Below are 20253 nucleotides of genomic sequence, written 5' to 3' on the forward strand. Positions count from 1 at the left end.
GACCCATGGGGCGGCGCACAATTGGTACAGGGTAGGGTAGGGGAGGGAATGGCTGGCAGGGATGTAGCTCAGTTGGTAGAGCATGGCGTTTGCAACGCCAGGGTTGTGGGTTTGATTCCCACAGGGGCCAGTATGATTATTTTTTAAAAATAAAGAATAATGTATGCACTAACTGTAAGTCGCTCTGGATAAGAGCGTCTGCTAAATGACTTAAATGTAAAGAACTATTTATAACCTGTCAGAAATGTCCAGTTGATCAACTATGTTAGGTAGGTAAATTAGGCTAACCAGCTATCTATCTAAATCATGTAGTTATCCTGGCCAGAATGTGCCCAGTGGCCTCATCCCCCAGGGGGCCCAAATATTTGATTTTGAGTCTGTTATCATATTGTTATATGGAGAGTAGTTAAGTGTTGGCACATAGATGGACACTACATGACCACTTCCACACTCCATCCCCAGAGGACATTTTGAACAGTTTGGGGTCGCATGGGTAGTGAGCAATAACTGTATATATGAATGGACAAAGCCATCGATCACGTGACACCTTTCATTCCTATGTGAAGACTTAACACCGCATTGACGCCAAATAAAGTCGGTTAAGATGCCATCTCATGGAGACATAACATGCGCAGTTTGAGGTAGTATAGAAGTACCCCTTATCTACATCTTGTTTTAAGTTGGCTGTCTGGTTTTAGTGACTGGTTAAACGTCAATCTGTGTCTGTTTCTCCCATCAGTTCAACAACACCAACACTGGTCTGTTCACCATCCACACTGGGAAGGATGACATCCGGCTGATTCACAAAGTGGACTCATGGAACGGCCTGACCAAGGTGAGAGGTCAGGGTCTGGGGTTCAGGGATCACACAGCCATGACCTTTCACCTTTATGGTTGGGCTGAGAGCGGCGGTTAGAAGAAGCAGAGATGAGGAAAACCGATCTGGGTCTCTTGTAAAAGGACTTCATGAAAAACAATGGCAACTGTTACTGAGTGGACTTTTTTCACTTGGTCCACCCACCCCCTCAATGGTCCTGCTGCTCCCCCTATGGTCATTCCCCCCCACCACCTCTGGTCCTGCTGCTCCCCCCTATGGTCATTCCCCCCCACCCCCTCAATGGTCCTGCTGCTCCCCCTATGGTCATTCCCCCCCACCACCTCTGGTCCTGCTGCTCCCCCTATGGTCATTCCCCCCCACCCCCTCTGGTCCTGCTGCTCCCCCTATGGTCATTCCCCCCCACCCCCTCTGGTCCTGCTGCTCCCCCTATGGTCATTCCCCCCCACCACCTCTGGTCCTGCTGCTCCCCCTATGGTCATTCCCCCCACCACCTCTGGTCCTGCTGCTCCCCCTATGGTCATTCCCCCCACCACCTCTGGTCCTGCTGCTCCCCCTATGGTCATTCCCCCCACCACCTCTGGTCCTGCTGCTCCCCCCTATGGTCATTCCCCCCCACCCCCTCAATGGTCATGCTGCTCCCCCTATGGTCATTCCCCCACCCCCTCTGGTCCTACTGCTCCCCCTATGGTCATTCCCCCCCACCACCTCTGGTCCTGCTGCTCCCCCCTATGGTCATTCCCCCCACCACCTCTGGTCCTGCTGCTCCCCCCTATGGTCATTCCCCCCCACCCCCTCTGGTCATGCTGCCCCCCCCACCCCCTCAATGGTCCTGCTGCTCCCCCTATGGTCATTCCCCCCCACCCCCTCTGGTCATGCTGCTCCCCCTATGGTCCCCCACCCCCTCTGGTCCTGCTGCTCCCCCCTATGGTCCCCCCCCACCCCTCTGGTCCTGCTGCTCCCCCTATGGTCCCCCCACCCCCTCTGGTCCTGCTGCTCCCCCTATGGTCCCCCCCACCCCCTCTGGTCCTGCTGCTCCCCCTATGGTCCCCCCCCACCACCTCTGGTCCTGCTGCTCCCCCTATGGTCCCCCCCACCCCCTCTGGTCCTGCTGCTCCCCCTATGGTCCCCCCCACCCCCCTCTGGTCCTGCTGCTCCCCCTATGGTCCCCCCCACCCCCTCTGGTCCTGCTGCTCCCCCTATGGTCCCCCCCACCCCATCTGATCCTGCTGCTCCCCCTATGGTCATTCCCCCCACACCCCCTCAACAGGCTTTACTCTGCCTCATCCCCAATGGACATTATTTATTCATCGCTGTCACAGTGGTTATGTATATACTGCTATTTCTATTGTTTTTATGACTATTTTTATTATTTTATTTCACTTAGTCCTGCATGTTGGAGCTCGAAGCCTAAGATTTTCACTGTACCCTGCAATCACACCTGCAACGTGACTATTCAACTCTGAATCTGACTCTCGGCTAAATAAATGAATATAAAAATCTAAAGTTTGACTTTAGTCAAATCCTGAATGAACTATTTTTTAAAAAATTATTTCATGCTCTATAAAGAGAGCTCAATGTATAATGGATGGTAACCCTCTGTCTTTCTGTCTCTAGTTGACCAATTGGAAGACTCCCCAGTGTAACATGATCAACGGCACAGCAGGACAAATGTGGCCTCCTTTCATGACCAAAGAGTCCACACTGCCCTTCTACAGTCCTGACGCCTGCAGGTACAGACTCTCTCACTCACTCACACGCGCTCTCACACACGCGCTCTCTCTCTCGGTTCTTTCTCTCGGTTCTTTCTCTCTATAGGTCTTTGGAGCTGGTGTACCAGCGTGAGGGGATAATGAAGGGGATTCCCCTCTATCGCTACGTGGCTCCTAAGACTATGTTCGCTAACGGCTCAGACTACGCTCCCAATGAGGGCTTCTGTCCCTGCAGACAGTCTGGCCTCCTCAACGTCAGCAGCTGCAGATCCAGTGAGTGCAGACACAGATACATATACAATCCCCACATATTTATTTGGACAGTGAAGCTAAAACTTGTAGTTTGGCTCTATACTCCAGCATTTTGGATTTGAGATCAAATGTTTCTTATCAGGCGACGGTACAGAATGTCACCTATTATTTGAGGGTATTTTCATACATATATTTTACCGTTTAGAAATGAAATCACTATATCTAGTCCTGCCATTTGAGGAAGTCCTAAGTATTTGGACAAATTCTCTGAAAGTGTATTAAAGTAGTCTAATGCTTAGTATTTGGTCCCATATTCCTAGCAAGCAATGACTATATCAGGCTTGTTACTCTACAAACTCGTTGGATGCATTTGCAGTTTGTTTTGGGTTATGTTTTGCCCAATTGGAACTGAATGATGACTGGAATAATTATTTGAGTAGATAAGCTGTTTCTGAGGTCACATTTCAGGGTTGATTTCCATATACCCTTTTAGTCATGACCCACATACCTTGTCTGGTAAACAGACTGGTGGGGGAGGTATGACACACACACACACACACAGAGGAGCCATGCTGCTGTAGTAGTTATAATAATAATAATAATAATAATATGCCATTTAGCAGACGCTTTTATCCAAAGCGACTTAGTCATGTGTGCATACATTTTTTTACATAGGGGTGGTCCCGGGGATCGAACCCACTACCCTGGCGTTACAAGCGCCATGCTCTACCACTTGAGCTACAGAGGACCACAAACACATTGAGAAACACTTAGGCATGAGACAACGCCTCATGATTCATGACACTTATGTTGCCAATAGCACCCCATAGAACATGACATCTCAAGATAACATGAGCACTTGGTGCTGAATTGTAGCTTGAGAAATGCCCACACACTATAGAAATGTTTTATATAATCATGCATCAATGTCAAGGGGAGATTTAAACCAGGGATGGGCAACTTTGATGGGTGGGGGCCACAAAAAATCTGAACTCATCACGATGGGCCACAGTGGCTCTGGGGTCTGTGTACCCACATCCATACCCACACATGCAGTCAGAGCCGGCCCTAGGCTTTTGGGGGCCCTAAGTGAAATTATGTTGGCCCCCTTGAGAGCAAAACATTTTTACAGCGGAGAGAACATTTACATTTTAGAGTTAATTTACTGTAATTCTACAGATTTTGCAATTGGGTGTGAAGAAAATATTGCAGTTTGCGGCAACATTGTGCCATGGGCGGAAAGAAGATTTAGCAATTGGTTACATCCCCCAGCAATAAAACCCTAACAAAGGGGAACTAACAGAGTCATTGACAACCACCAAAACGAAACAGGTGATTTTAGGAGGGGTTCTGAAAGGTGTCCACTGAATGTTGACTAGCAACAACAACTGGGACCTAAAAGACACCCACCATGAGCGGCCACTCAATTTCCCCAAGAAGAGGCAAACAAAAGTAAAACCCACACCGAACTTAAAGACAGGAAGCAAACCAAAAAGTGGAGCAAAATGAAAACCGGGAAGATCAGATAAAGGATTGTGTTCTTTTAGAAATCAAATGGGGGGGCAACTAAGATGTTAACCCTCCTCATCTCTCAAGACACCTGGAGTACTGGGCCAGCCACTCTTAAATATCACCTGGGCCAGCACAGATGAAACACCTTCCCACTAACGAGATGACAAACCAGCACAGGTGTAACACATACTGACTAATGAGGTGACACCAATCGGTTGCGCTAACGTCCAACCTCGAAATATAAATGGAAAAAACCAAAGCCTGTAACAAATTTGATGCAATTCTACACATTTTGCCATAGGGTGGAGAGAAATGTTTGCAGTTTTTAATATGATATCTGAGTAAGAGTGATTTTAAAAAATCAAGTGGGGCCTGACTGTCTAATTCGACCATGATTACTACAAGTTTAGATAGTCGAGCCGGCTAACTTACTCTTTATTTATTTTGATTTTTTTTTTTGCTGAAATGGGCTTAATTGAGTGACTGACATGACAAGAGAAACTGCTGATGCACAACCAAATTTCAAAATGGCGCTTTGTGTATTCTACTATTCTAACTCAGAATTGATCCGCTTGCCTACAAAAGGTGGGCTGCCAGTTGCCCATCCCTGATTTTAAACAAAGTTCAAAGTTAGGATTCAACCTCTTGTCTCACAAATACTTGTTACAAAGGAAATGTATGATAATGTTGATGATAATAGTGGTGATGATGATGATACAAGTAAAGGTAATGTTGCGTTAATATTGTGTTCTAGACTCGCCAGTGTTCATTTCCCACCCCCACTTCTACAATGCTGACCCTGTGCTGCTGGACTACGTACAGGGACTTCAGCCTACTGAGGACGAACACGGACTATTCATAGACATCCACCCTGTGAGTCTCTCACACACACACACACACACACACACACACACACGCTATCCTGAAGTGGAACAGCTGTATTAAGAGGACATCCCATTTGTTCTAATAGATTCATCTCTTAGATCAGATTAGTGGACGGAGATGCGCACAACAAACAAACAAAAGCCTTTATGATCTGTTAGCCTGTCAGAAACCCACTGGTCTTTGACCCTATCATCCAGAGATAAGACTGCTCCAATGTGGCTCTCCAGGTTTGGAGTCAATCAATTAACCCCTGATCTACACCCTGATGGGTTTTATTTAGATGACAAATGTCACACCTCTGTCAGATTCAGTTGAGTTCCAGTTAGATTTGCTGTAACAGTTTTTAGACTCACCGGTCTGTCTCGGGTGCATAAGTGTTTCAAGACCGTGGTGGTGGTCTTTGCCACAGTCACCATTTGGTGTCAAAAAGGTCTAATTAAATGTCATTGACTTGATTGACAATGCTCCATATACCTGACAGGCAGGGTGCCACATCGTCTGACAGCCTGAAGCATCTGTGCCAAGTTTTCCCCTATTATAGACACGTGTGTGTGTGCTTTAAATTTTTTGCGAGTTGGGCCCATTCACATTAATGTTATAAACGTATAACTCAGAGGCAGTAAAAGTGAGGCCATTTCTCCTTATCTAAATTGATTGTGTAAACACATCTGATCTCATGGCTGTAGCGAATGTACACTGTACAGCCTGTCCTTGAGGCAATCACCTGACAATAGATAGAGAAGGCCATAGCAATTTCTTAGAATTATCCTCTAATTTTAGGTAAGCTAATATTTCTTGTCCCCTGGCTGAGGGGAAAATGTTGTCTTGGACATTCATTCTCGTATTTCAACAATTTGTGTTCCATGGGGACTCCTATGAGTTCAGAGGCAGGACTCATTCGTAGAAAAATGTTAATATCCACTCTGAATGTTTTTTGCAAACATTGTGATCTTCCTCAGCTGTAATCACAGAAAGCTTGACGAAAAGACACTTGTGGGAGCAGCCAACGAGAGTAGATATCATCCCTTTTCTTTTTCCTTTTTTTTTTACAGTTCTTTTTTGTCCCTAACTCCTGTGCCAACTTGGATATAGTGTACAGGCTGTACTATACTCTTTTCATAGTACATTTTTACATTTGTCATTTAGCAGATGCTCTTATCCAGAGGGACTTACAGGCACAAATAGGGTTAAGTGCCTTGGTCAAGAGCACATCGACAGAATCTTACCCTGGTTTTCTCGGGATGCCTTGCTGTAGAACGGTGACCATAACAAGATGAGTTGGTCTGTCGGACCGTAGGGGTGAAAACCATTAATGACCAGGGTTGCTGGGGTCCTTAATTATAAAGAGGGCTTTTCTGTGGCAGCGGTTAGTGTAAATGTCCTCTATAGATGGCAGCTCTGTCCGTACGTTTTTTTGGTGTCGTCTTCACAATCCTCGAAGGCCTGGTGGTCATGTACGTGGTTTAGGTTGCCTGCCATATGCTAATTCACCCAGTCAATGGGAACTTTTATAGTTTCATCAAGTCTCTGAATGTTAAATTCTCTCGAACAGACATTAGCAGCTAAAGATCAAAATGTGTGTTAATGGTAAACTGTCTGGCACAAGACCTTTTTAGCGATAACCTAATTGGAGTTGCAGCATTACTGTACTAGGAAATCGGTATGATGATGGTGTTATGATACCACTAAACCAGATTGCTGTTATATATAGATTAAGCCCAGATGTGAGGGTAAGGCTGTGATTGGTGCTTTTGGTGAGCCTGTACTGTTGCTGGCCAATACACTGGAACTAATAATTATTGGCACAGTGTCGTAATATAGCTGAAGGTGATAAGATGCACATATCCATCCGTACAATACATGTGAGCTGCTAGTATTTGCACCATTTTTATTTGCCCCAATAAAGTTGGGTTTATGATTGCTGACTAAGCAAGAATCGCACACTTGTTTTAGTTAACTCTCTGCTATCACGGCAATTATAAAAGCATTGCAGACACACAAAGACTGCTATAAGCTTTGTCTGGTAATTGGATACGTGACCGGTCTGTTGGTGTGTAGCAATTAAGGGGGGAACAACCACAGCAGGGTTTGAACCAGTCACCTTTTTGGGTCCAGGGCTAATGTGTTGGCGGTGTGCTACCAACTGTGCCAATTAGGGCCAGATCGCTTGGTAGTTTACTTCCATACAAGGAGGCATCGTTATCGAAGTGAAGACGTTATGTGGTTCATAACTGCTGCTGTAACGATTGGCAGTGGGATCAGACGGGGACAGTTGAGCAATGCATACCTCCAGGAGGGTGAGGATGGAGAGCGGAAGGCTCCCCAATGTGTGATTAACCATCTGGGGTTGGATCACAGCTTGATGCCTGATGGTCCCCAGGGTCCGATCCACAGCCCTGGGCCACAACTCTCCTAGAACTGTGTGTGTATGTCAAATCAAATGTTATTTGTCAAATGCTTCATAAATAACTGGTGTAGACTAAAAGTGAAATGCTGACTTATGGGCACTTTCCAACAATGCAGAGATTTTATTTTAGAAATAAAGTAATAAATACATGATTAACGATAACTTGGCTATATACACGGGGTACCAGCACCAAGTCGATGTACAGGGGTATGAGGTAATTGAGATGTAGATATGTACATATACACTACATTACCAAAAGTATGTGGACACCTGCTTGTCGAACATCTCATTCCAACATTATGGGGATTAATATGGAGTTGGTCCACCCCTTTGCTGCTATAACAGCATCCACTCTTCTGGGAAGGCTTCCACTAGATGTTGGAACATTGCTGCGGGGACTTGCTTCCATTCAGCCACAAGAGCATTAGTGAGGTTGGACACTGCTGTTGGGCGATTAGGCCTGGCTCGCAGTCGGCGTTCCAATTCATCCCAAAGGTGTTTGATGGGGTTGAGGTCAGGGCTCTGTGCAGCCCAGTCAAGTTCTTCCACACCGATCTCGACAAACCATTTCTGTATGGACCTCGCTTTGTGTACTGGGGCAATGTCATGCTGAAACAGGCAAGGGCCAGATGATTTTTACGCGCTTCAGCACTCGGCAGTCCTGTTCTGTGAGCTTGTGTGGCCTATACAATAACAGCACTTACAGTGGACCGGGGCAGCTCTAGCAGGACAGAAACTGAGCTCTTCAGTAAGCCCATTCTACTGCCAATGTTTGTCTATGGAGATTGCATGGCGGTGTGCTCAATTTTTATACACCTGTTAGCAACGGGTGTGGCTGAAATAGCCGAATCCACATACTTTTGTATGTATGTAGTGTAGGTAGGGATAAAGTGACTAGGCAACAGGATAGATAATAAACAGTAACAGCAGTGTGTGACGAGTTAGTGCAAAAAGGGCCAATGCATATAGTCCGGGTAGCTATTGGTTAAGTATTTAGCAGTCTTATGGCTTGGGGGTAGAAGGTGGGTGGGTAGGGAACCGGTGTGTGTGTGTGTGTGTGTGTGTTAGTGACAGACCCTGACTGTAACTAAAATCCAGTTTAGATAACGACAGATCAATGACCTCCCTTCAGTCTGTTTTCAGTCATTATCTATTGATTTATCTGTTAATGTTCGCACATGTAACATCGCATATGAATGTAACCTAGAGATATACTGAGGTGTTAGCTAATGGACTCAGTCGAATGTGATTTAGCTGTCTGTGTTATGGATATAGGCAGTAAAACTTTAACATGACAATGGTGGGGAAATCGCTCTTATTGACCAAAGTCCCATGTTATCCAGTTATATTAGGGCTGAGACTTGCCAGAGACCTCGCGATATGATATTGTCACGATACTTAGTTGCTGAAATATATGTATTGGAATTCTATATGTCATTGCTATTAGAAGTTTCAAACATGTTGCTCACTATGTCTGCTGCAGAGGTACAAGGAGATTGAGAGAATTAGTTTTGATCAGTTGGCTCACTATTTAACCCTGTGAGACCCAAACAGATTCAAATGAGGGGGGGGGGGAAACATTTATTACAATTCAGAAATACTTGTAATAAGCTTCTGATTATAAAAATAATCACTGTGAATTTCAAGTTTGTTTAACAATTTGCTGGAATCGTTTCAAAAATGTAACATTGGAATTCAATGGTAGAAAACATTTGGTTAAAAACTGTGTGAAATTATATTAAAATGGATCAAAAGCATTTACATGCGATGGTAAATATTGTGTAATGGAATATACAATGACCAATCCAAATGTTAGAATCAAAAATACTATCAATTTTTTTTTAAATAAACGTGTTTTTTTCTGTTTTCTAGGTATGGAGAACAGCTAATTTACTTTAGTAATATTTGGTTGACCTTTCTGACTTAATTTGGAGAGCACCTTCTCTTACTGCTTTACCATTAAAATGAATGGTCTCATAAACCACAATTATTTCAAATGATGTGTAGAGGGTGCATGAAAGCTACTCTTGAAATATTTGGTTGTCCATATTTGCAGAATTTGGAAGGGAAACGATCTCTAACTTTGCTATCAATATATTAATGTGACCAATGTCTGTTTGGCAACCCTTTAAGCCCAATGTAGCATTTTTGCAACACTTACAAAACTGGCTCGGAATGTTTTGTTTCTGTAATTATTTGTATTTTTTAAGAGAAGACAAGAAAGCATATTTCAAGTCATGTATTTGCATGTATGACTTCCTACACAAGCTTGTGTAGGTGACCAGTGTGGTGTCAGATGAGTGGACAATTTTCCAATGTTTCAGAGGCTACCGATGCCACTAATCATACTGACACACAATTTGATTTGACTTATTTGTTGTATTTGTCACATGCGCCAAATACAACACGTGTACACCTTACAGTGAAAATGCTTACTTACAACCCCTTAACACTTATTTTTCTTAAAACTGCATTGTTGGTTAAATAAAAATTAACTAATAATTTAAGAGCAGCAGTAAAATAACAGTAACGAGGCTATATACAGGGGGTACAGGTACAGAGTCAATGTTCGGGGCCACAGGTTAGTCGAGGTAATTGAGGTAATATGTACATGGAGGTAGAGTTAAAGTGACTATACATAGATAATAAACAGAGTAGTAGCAGCATAAACTACTAAGAGATATGTAGGCCTAATGAGATGCACTATGTAATGTTAGATATGTTTTTTGTTGTTGTTTAGGACCTGTACAGGGTGCAATTTAGGAAATGTATTTTTGCTAAGTTGCATCTCACAGGGTTAAAAAGATGGAGAACAAGCAATAGGATGAAAAATACTGGAGTTTTGGTACAGCTGACTTGCCCTAGATAATGCTACCTACAGTAGAAAACATAATTGAGTTATCGATATATCGTCCAAAAATAATATTGTGACATAATTATTGATTTGGAATTATAATTTTTTCCATCACTGTCATGTGATGTGACATAGGCAGGTATTGATGTTTCAGATGGGGTGAAAGATGACTCATGACTTAAGTTGTGAAAGTAGGCCGAGGGTAGGTGTCTGCTTGGACAACGAAAGCCTTGTTCACAATCACACTGCAGGCCTTTTTGCTGAAATGCGTTTTGGAATACTGACTGTGCAAACAGCAAGTTACAAGTGACCAAATCGGATTTATGTGTGTTCAAACTGCAGTCATTTGCTGACATGGCTATTTGCAAATGTATTACAAATTAAAAAATGAAATATCACATTTACATAAGTATTCAGACCCTTTACTCAGTACTTTGATGCAACTTTGGCAGTGACTACAGCCTCAAGTCTTCTTGGGTATGAAGCTACAAGCTTGGCACACCTGTATTTGGGGAGTTTCTCCCATTCTTCTCTGTAGATCCTCTCAAGTTCTGTCAGGTTGGATGGGGAGCGTCCGGGCTCTGGCTGGGCCACTCAAGGACATTCAGAGACTTGTCCCTGAAGCCACTCCTGCGTTGTCTTGGCTGTGTGCTTAGGGTCGTTGTCCTGTTGGAAGGTGAACCGTCACTCTGTCTGTACTTTGCTCCGATCCTGACTAGTCTCCCAGTCCCTGCCGCTGAAAAACATTCCCACAGCATGATGCTGCCACCACTACCATGCTTCACTGTAGGGATGGTGCCAGGTTTCCTCCAGACGTGATGCTTGGCATTCAGGCCAAAGAATTCAATCTAGGTTTCATCAGACAAGAGAATCTTGTTTCTCATGGTCTGCGAGTCTTTAGGTGCCTTTTGGCAAACTCCAAGCGGGCTGTCGTGCCATTTTACTGAGGAGTGGCTTCCGTCTGGCCACTCCACCATAAAGGCCTGATTGGTGGAGTGCTGCAGAGATGGTTGTCCTTCTGGAAGGTTCTCCCATCTCCACAGAGGAGCTCTGTCAGAGTGACCATCGGGTTCTTGGTCACCTCCCTGACCAAGGCCCTTCTCCCCTGATTGCTTAGTTTGGCCAGACTGCCAGCTCTAGGAAGAGTCTTGGTGGTTCCAAACTTCTTCCATTTAAGAATGATGGAGGCCACTGTGTTCTTGGGGACCTTCAATGCTGCAGATATGTTTTGGTACCCTACCTCAGATCTGTGCCTCGACACAATCCTGTCTCGGAGCTCTACGTACAATTCCTTCGACCTCATGGCTTGGTTTTTGCTCTGACATGCACTGTCAACTGTGGGACTTTTTTATATAGACAGGTGTGTGTGCCTTTCCAAATCATGTCCAATCAATTGAATTTACCTCAGGTGGACTCAATCAAGTTCTAGAAACATCTCAAGGATGCACCAGAGCTCAATTTCAAGTCTCATAGCAAAGGGTCTGAATACTTATTTAAATAAGGTATTTCCGTTTTTTATTTTTAATACATTTGCTAAAATAAAATCTGTGTTTGCTTTGCCATTATGGGGTATCTTGTGTAGATTGTTTAGGAAGAAAGTATTTAATCCATTTTAGAATAAGGCTATAACAAAATGTGGAAAAAGTCAAGGGGTCTGAATACTTTCCGAAGGCACTGTGTGCGCGCCCATCTCAGTGAACTAATCCATTGCGGAGGCCTAGACTAAAAGCCAATTTATGCTTGATTCGAAAATGTGGTCGGAGGCTCCATATGGAGGGTGTGACGCAATTGCGGAGCCTCCAGAGCAGGGTTCTTCAATCCTGGTCCTGGAGGGCCGAAACACTTCTGTTTTTTATTTCTACCTGGTAGTTAATTGCACTCACCTGGTTTTCCCAGGTCTGAATTAGCCCCTGATTAGAAGGAGAGGATGAAAAACAGAGGTGTTTCGGCCCTCCAGGACCAGGATTGAAGAACCCTGCTCCAGAGGCATGCAGAGGCCAAATTGAGCTCTGTACTGCATCGCCATGCGCCTCCCAAATTTGGTAACAATGCGGAGGGCTCTGTATAGCTACGCATTGAGATGATTGGTTGACGGTAGGTGGGGTCATTACATCCTGTATAAACACAAACTCACTTCCTTGACAACAGCTCTGCACTGCGCCGCGAAGCGCAAGAAGTATGAATGCCCTAACTTCTGCAGAGGCCATATCACTGTAAATGCTGCATGGCCAATGCAGACGTCAGATTGACCATGCGCCCAGATGCACAATGCACTTCTATCCCCAGAATATGCTCTCTCCCGCCAATTTGTGCACATTCATTGTGAATTGTTTGATTGTTAGTGTATATCAATCCCCCATTACATACATCACCAGTAGTACATTTACTGTTAATTCCTATAATTTCTAATCTGCAATGTTTGTTACTTTGGTTACGGTAATTTACAGCTGTGTCTGTCCCAAGCTCACTGGCAGGGAAACTCTAAGGGCCCAGAATATTGTAATACAATGTTGCAAGTTCGCTAGCGCAAGCTTCGGGCGTTACCCAAGTTAATAGTTGTTACAATGTTTCAAGTTTGTTGCAGACAGGCCATGTGTAGCCAATGATTTATAGGATATTTATTTTTATCAGGATATTTTCTACCTGCAGACTGCCATTTTTTTTTTTGTTGGCATTATGTAGGCTATTTTTACATAGTTGGCAATATAAGTTATTTTTTAGGTTTATCATTTTCATTTAGATTTTGATAAAATGTTGATTAACCCATGACATTGACTTTGAGGTATGAAGACTAAGACTGTATATTAATTAAATGAAACTTTCACGAAAAATTGCATATGAAAACCATAACTGGCACGCAGATCGGTAGAAATGGTAAGATAAATTGGCATTCCACATGAGAAAGGTTGCTGACACCTTGTGTAGCCTATTACCGGCAACTTCAGGAGAGTAATGGCAGAATCTGCAAAAGCCAGCAGGAGTGGGAGGAGAATAGTTGGGTCAGGTTTTTTTTCTTCTTCTTCTGGTTATCTAGATCTCTGGCGCCCTCTTGAGGCATCAAACCGCAAGCTCAATGCATATAGTTGATTTTATTTTATATGGAAAATTCCAAGAATACCAATATTGTTTTTTTGTCGGGGACAGCCCTAAAAGCCTCAAAGGATGAGATGATCCAACTTTCAAAACTAGTGCTTTTTGGCTAGTCACGAGTCGGCTGGCTAGCTAGGTAGCCGTTTAGCTTTCTAGCACATTCAGTAATGTGTTTGTAAACAATTAATACACTAGCTAGTTAGCTACCACTTGTTCTTGTCAAACTGTCAACAGAGTATCTAGCAAGAAACAAGCTAGGCCAAATAGCAGTCAAAAAACCACTTGAGGGCAAATAAGTCAGATATGACCGTTCGTAAGTTGCATGGCTAGGAATCAAACCACCTACAAAGGTGAAATATCTGATTCCATGTGCTTTTTGGCTGTTCCCTACGAGATTGCTGTGTTGGGACGCACTTGAATCCCTTCAAATGGTCTTCCCACCCAAACAAATCAATCACACCAGCTAGTGTTTCCAGCTAGGACCCAATCTTCAGCTGCTAGTGTGATCCATTAGGAAGTTTCCCCCACTAATGGATTCACTTCCTTAGAAGCATATAAACAGCTTTGACTGACTGACTACTGATCTATTGCTCCTGTATCTGTAATTACATATTCTGGCTACATAGGCAAATCTAACACTTATCACGTACTGTAGATTATGGGGAGATATTTCCAGTATGAAGTGCAGCGCAATGCAAACAGGACAGCAGGGCAAGGAGTGAAGTACAGTGGAGTGACCCGTATGTGAAGCGGGTATATATTTAACCCCTAATGAGCGCGAACCCATTAACTTCACCCATAACACATATCTGATATGGATTTACTGTGTGTGTGTGTGTGTGTGTGTGTGTGTGTGTGTGTGTGTGTGTATATATATATACATTGTAAACCACCAAAAGGACATCCATCCAACTTGACACAACTGTGTGAAGCATTGGAGTCAACATGGGCCAGCATCCCTGTGGAAAGCTTTCGACACCTCGTAGAGTCCATGCCCTGACGAATTGAGGCTGTTCTGAGGGCAAAAGGGGGTGCAACTCGATATTAGGAAGGTGTTCCTAATGTTTTGTGCACTCGGTGTGTATAGATATCTCCCTCTCTCTCTGCAGGAGACTGGTGTGCCTCTGAATGTGTCTATCCGTCTGCAGCTCAACCTGTACATGAAGATGGTGTCAGGAATCACGTAAGGATAACCCCTAACCCTCAACCTCTCTGATTTATAACCCCTATCTATCCCCCCAACCAATCACTCTTCATTTCAACATGTCTGTCACATGAGGACATCCACTTATCCCTGACCCTTGACCTTTAACCCCAAAGGCCAAAAAGCTGAAGGGTCCCATTCAATCTGGGCGTTTCCGTTGTTTTATTTAGGATGTATTTGTGTGTATCTCCTGTGAGTGTCTGTCTGTCTGTTGCAGGGAAACGGGGAACATCTCAGAGGTGGTGATGCCCATGATCTGGTTTGAGGAGGTGAGTGATGATGGGTTCTCTTATCCCCTAACATGCTCTATACCTCTATACCCCACCAACACTCTCCTAATCTAACCAACACACACTCTATATCTCTCACCCATACCCCTTGATAAGCGTTTCTTAATCCTGGTCCTGGGTACTCAAAGGGGTGCGTGTTATATTTTTGCAAAAGCACTACAAACCTGATTCCACTAAGCAACTCATCAAACCTTTGATTAGTGGAATCAGGTGTGTAAAGCTAGGGCAAAAACAAAAATGTTCACCCCTTTGGGTCCCCAGGACCAGGATTAAGAAACACCGCCCTAGCGTATATAACCCTAACCCTTTTAACACCCTCATAACTCTGTCCACTCATCAGATTTGTGTTGTCTGTCTGTCTCGCTCTCGTAGAGTGGTTATATCGACGGTGCCATCCTGAAAACGTTCCACACTAACCTGGTGATATTGCCAATGGTGATGGTGTACATGCAGTACTGTTTCATAGGCCTTGGCCTGGCCACCATACTGGGAGCTGTACTGCTACACTACAGAGAGAAGGTAACGTCTGTACAGCACATGGACAACGCTCGCTGCCTGTGTGGATGAGAACGTTGTGTGTGTGTGTGTGACATTCTTTGCTTTGCATGGCATGCGTACTAAGTAATGTGACTCTTGCACAGTCCTGAGCAGCCCTCTGTTATCCACCAGAGAACAGAGACTCTTCCCACAGCCTCGGCTAACAAATCAACACACTGGTGCTCCCCTTTCTAAACAGCATCCAATCTCCCTCTGAGTATCAGTAGATTGTGATTTATACTGTACAGTGGTGCCACTTGGACACACACACGGTCCCACCCCCACCGCCTTAATCTCGTTAGGGAAATAATCTCGCTCGTGATTAGTCTAACATATGCCTTTGGATGAGTGTATTTTACATAGCGAACTCTATACATTAGCCAGTTAATTTGATAAAGACATTAACATAACTCTCAAGCAAATGCTAGCTGGTGTTAGCGCAATGACTGGAAGTCTATGGGTATATGCTAGCAGATACCAATAGACTTCCAGTCATTGGGCTAATGCTAGTTAGGATTGGCTCGAAACTACCTCTAACTTCCTTCGTACTGGACACAGAGACATAAAAATCATTGCCTCATTGCCAAAATCCTGAAGTATCCTTTTAAGAATCAAGTATGGGGTTATTTGGTGTATCAAGTCAGTGCTATGCACATTTCAAGGTTATTTTCCTTTTGGAACACAATGTTCCCCAGGGACAATAGACTGTACCCATAAGTACTGTATATGGTTATGGCATGCACACACAAACAAACAGCACGTACACAGAGGCATTTCAGGTCATGGCGTTATGACTAGTGTGGTGTTAATGATGCAGGGAATCAGTTGTCCTGTTTTTCTTTCTTCCAGGCATTGTTGAAAAAAGATCTGCCTACAGTGATGGAGAACCATTGGGTTGGTCCACACGTTAAACTGTTCCCAATCACTCCAGAAAAGATGCCGCTATCATATCAATCAGAATAATGTGATAGTAATATGAATGTAAAATAATGATTTACCCTGACAGATTCTGATTGGCTTTGATTTTATCATAAGAACCCATCAGTAGGGAGGGATGGCCAACTTTGGTCCTTGGGGGCTGCTCTGTGTGCAGGCTTTTGCTCCAGCCAAGCGCTTACACACTACAGTGTTCATGGTCTTTAATCTCGACCATCATGAATTATAGTCTCTAGCTCTTTAGTCTAGTTCTGTTGGTCATTGAGATTTGAAGACCGTCATTACTGTAGTATTAGCAGAACCAGGTGTTTGGAAGCTGGGTTGGAGCAAAAGCCTGCTCACACTGGCCTTCCCGGACTGGAGTTCTCCTGATCAGTAGGAGAAAGATGCGTATAAAGAGTGTCAGTTTCAGGCTAATTGTGTTACTGTATAAAGCTGATGTATCAGAGGAGTATGGGATCTGATCATCCCTTCTCAACTGGGTCAGGTGTCAATCAATCCAAATGTCACGATTGATTGGTCAATACTGTCTGTATGAGATGCGTCATTAACCAATCGCATGAACCCTGGTTGTCCTGCATGCCCCGCCCTCAATCCATAGTCTTTCTCAGTTTTGAATCAGCATGAACACACACGCACAAACTGCAACAATGAAACTACACACTGCATGAACACACACACTCAGCACATGATTTAAATGACCCAATGGCTGAGCGACTAAATACTGCACTTCCTGTCTCTGATGTCAGTCAAATCAACCACCTGACAGCCAGTCAGGTTGGTCAATGATTTCCTGTAGCTCCTCTGACTGGCTGATTTAGTAAAGGTCTGGCTATCTTTTAGGCAACGGTTAGAGACCCAGTAAACAGCTCAGATGCCCACAAACAGATGGACAAATGTATCATGAATGACACAGGTGGGTTTCAGGCTGACATACACTCTCACCTTCTCTCTTGTTATGTCCTACGTGTACACACACCCTTTTCCTATATATTGGGTGTACACACCTTTTTTGTACAGGTGACACACAAACACAAATTGTGGACTCACACGAGGCATCACACACACCCATATTAATTTACTAACATCCCTATCATTTTTAAAATCAACTATTTTCTCATCCACTGCTGTTGTGCCATGTTTCATATGACCCAGTGGTCTGCCGATGTTTGAGTGTGTGTTTTTTGAAGTGTCCAGTCCAAAGAGCATGGTTTGAGCCAGAACGCCGACAGCCCAAAGTTAACACATTCTCTTGCAGCAGACCCGCCGGTTGAAGACTGCTGTTGTATGATTAGGAACAAAGTTTTGGGAGTTTAAATGTTGACAGAATGTTGTGGTTTACAGGTGACGCTCTGTAGTCAAACGGGTGTATTCATTACGGAAACTGTTTACCGTTTAAGAACCAAATGAAGCAAACGGGTCAAAACAAGTTTCTATTGAACACATTTGGGTAGATCCCACTCCATTTTGTTCCGTTCGCTTCAGTTTAAGAAATGTTTTACAACTGAATCAGCGGAATGAATACACCCAAGGTGAAATGGACTGCAGCTGACATGAGACTGGTTTTGTCTGTTTGGTTGCATGTCTGTCAAAGTGTCAAAAAATCTCTGTTTGGGACAAGAGGCATTATGTTTTGGGGCCTTTTGTAGTGAAAAGTTTGATAGATTATTAATACGTTTTCTCTATGCACAACACAGGAAGCTGGTGAGGGGTGGACGGCTCATAATAATGACTGGGATGAAGTGAATGGAATTGTATCAAATACAAGGAAACCATGTCTACCATTCCAGCCATTACTATGAGCCCGTTCTTCCCAAATAAGGTGCCTGTGATGCACACATTAACTTAACGAAATTACAGTGGCGTGTCAGCTGCCTGGCTCGGCTCCATAACAGACTTGATCCTAACTATGTTAAGTTGTTGTGCTTCTAACATCCAATCTCTTATACTCTCACACGCTCTCCCTCTCCTCTGACTTTTCCCATCCATTTCTCTTTCTCCTGACAGCTCATAATTTGTGAGAGGACTGTCATACCGGACGCCAAAGTGAGCACTTCACCCAGCGAACAAACCCCTCTAATACAGGACCACGTGGACTAACGCATGCGCACACACATGTAGGGAGAGCTGCCTAGGCCAGTTCTGCAGGACTCTGTCTGCATGTGTTTGAGACTGAAGAGCACTGGAACCCCAAAACCACTGACTATTCTCTCTCGCGCGCTATATATATATATCTAAACTCTCTCAGGCCTGGCCTGGTGCTCACCTGACTACACCTCACCTGGTACGGTTCTCACCTGGTCCTGCATCTGCTCCAGGAGACTTTCTCGACCTTTAATTCTGTTCAGGGCTCACTGGTCAACAGGGAAGGGCAGGACCACCCCGGTTGGTTCTGCTCTTTGGTGTCCCATCCAACCCTCCAATGAGGATCCACTCTGAGATTACATCATCATGGAACATCACCGCATCCACACAGTCGCTGTTATGTGTTATCCTTCCATTTCTTCAGATGCTTTAACAACAACTTAATATCATGTGTTTTTACTGTTCCTGAAATGCCATAGGAAACCACTCCGCTAGATCTGTATTGTTAAGCGTTCCTCTCCTCTGGGTAGATGTTACCTGTATGCACAGATCTAGGATCAGCAAACCTTAGCCATTGCAGGAAGAAATGCAAAACTGACCCCAAATCAGCACCTAAAAGCAACTTCATTCTACAATATCTCACCAGACCAAAGAAACAAAAAGTTTACTTTCTGCATTGACTGGAATTTAAATGGGATTTACCCCAACCCAGGGGCTTAGGCACGGATTGGCCTGGGTGGGCAAAGGCCCACCCACTCAGATTGCTCAAAAAATGGTCTACTTGTCAGTGTTCCAAATGGAACATTTAGTTGTCTTTTTACCTTAGCACAGTACTTGACTTGGGCAGGAGTTCACTGGAGCTGAGTACTGGCACCTTCAAATTTTCTTTTGCTTGAATTCATGCACTTCCTATTGAATATTAACTCAAAAGTATTAAGGTGTTCCTGCACCTAAATATAAACGGTACCGGCACCCAAACTGAGTACTGGCAAGTCAAACACTGGCCTAAACATGTATACACCATCAGATAGAATTCATAGCACACAGTAAGAAGGGGGTGAGAAAATGAAAGGGAGATATATATTTATAATACATTTTATTTGGCAGATGCCTTTCAGGTCACTCAAGGACATCTTACATCAAATCTATTTCATTTAGGCCTATGTAATGAATCTGAATTAATTATTTACTGGGAAATAAAAAATAAACTGTCAGCTTATTTCAAAAATAATGGGCGGGTTCTGTCTCGTGTCACTTCACACTGGTACCATGTGCAGTAAACCATAGCAATAGCTGTGTAGGATACTCACCATTAGCCAACAAAGCTCACTGTTAAATTCTTTTCAAGATGCCATGTATAGAAGAGGATGTTGGAGCATTTGCCATGTTAATTAATATCAGTGATTTTGACATGAAGGGCCTCCAGTCCCCCTCTATATTAATCACTGATCTAATCAAGCGCTTTAAAGACCATTTCAGTACATTGAGCAATCATCAGCACTACAACTCTGTTTTTATTCAACACTTTTAGAAATCATGAAACACTCTTATCCACTTCGACTCGCTCTCGCTCCCTCCTGCTGAGTCATGACCATCAGTCCAGTGAAATAAAAAAACAAGTTATTTAAATTTATGCTCCGTGTCGCAAATAATA

At 43.8% G+C, this 20253-nt stretch overlaps 1 protein-coding gene across 3 annotated transcripts in view; it reads left to right on the forward strand.

Annotated features, from left to right (window-relative positions):
* Window positions 1–19830, forward strand: part of LOC121541504 (scavenger receptor class B member 1) — a 32333-nt gene extending 12503 nt beyond the window's left edge. The window contains exons 5-14 of one of the 3 annotated variants that reach the window (XM_041850570.2): window positions 740–835; window positions 2453–2568; window positions 2654–2820; window positions 5066–5184; window positions 14657–14730; window positions 14969–15020; window positions 15414–15560; window positions 16428–16472; window positions 17358–17430; window positions 18522–18619. In XM_041850570.2, the coding sequence (XP_041706504.2) occupies window positions 740–835; window positions 2453–2568; window positions 2654–2820; window positions 5066–5184; window positions 14657–14730; window positions 14969–15020; window positions 15414–15560; window positions 16428–16472; window positions 17358–17430; window positions 18522–18535 (903 nt within the window). In that variant the 3' untranslated portion in view covers window positions 18536–18619. Of the gene's footprint in view, window positions 1–739; window positions 836–2452; window positions 2569–2653; window positions 2821–5065; window positions 5185–14656; window positions 14731–14968; window positions 15021–15413; window positions 15561–16427; window positions 16473–17357; window positions 17431–18521 lie in introns of all 3 variants that reach the window. The other 2 variants (XM_041850572.2, XM_041850571.2) reach the window with 2 other exon arrangements.
* Window positions 19831–20253: the final 423 nt, after the last annotated feature.

This window comes from Coregonus clupeaformis, chromosome 27 (genome assembly GCF_020615455.1).
Source record: "Coregonus clupeaformis isolate EN_2021a chromosome 27, ASM2061545v1, whole genome shotgun sequence".
NCBI classification, from domain to species: Eukaryota; Metazoa; Chordata; class Actinopteri; order Salmoniformes; family Salmonidae; genus Coregonus; species Coregonus clupeaformis.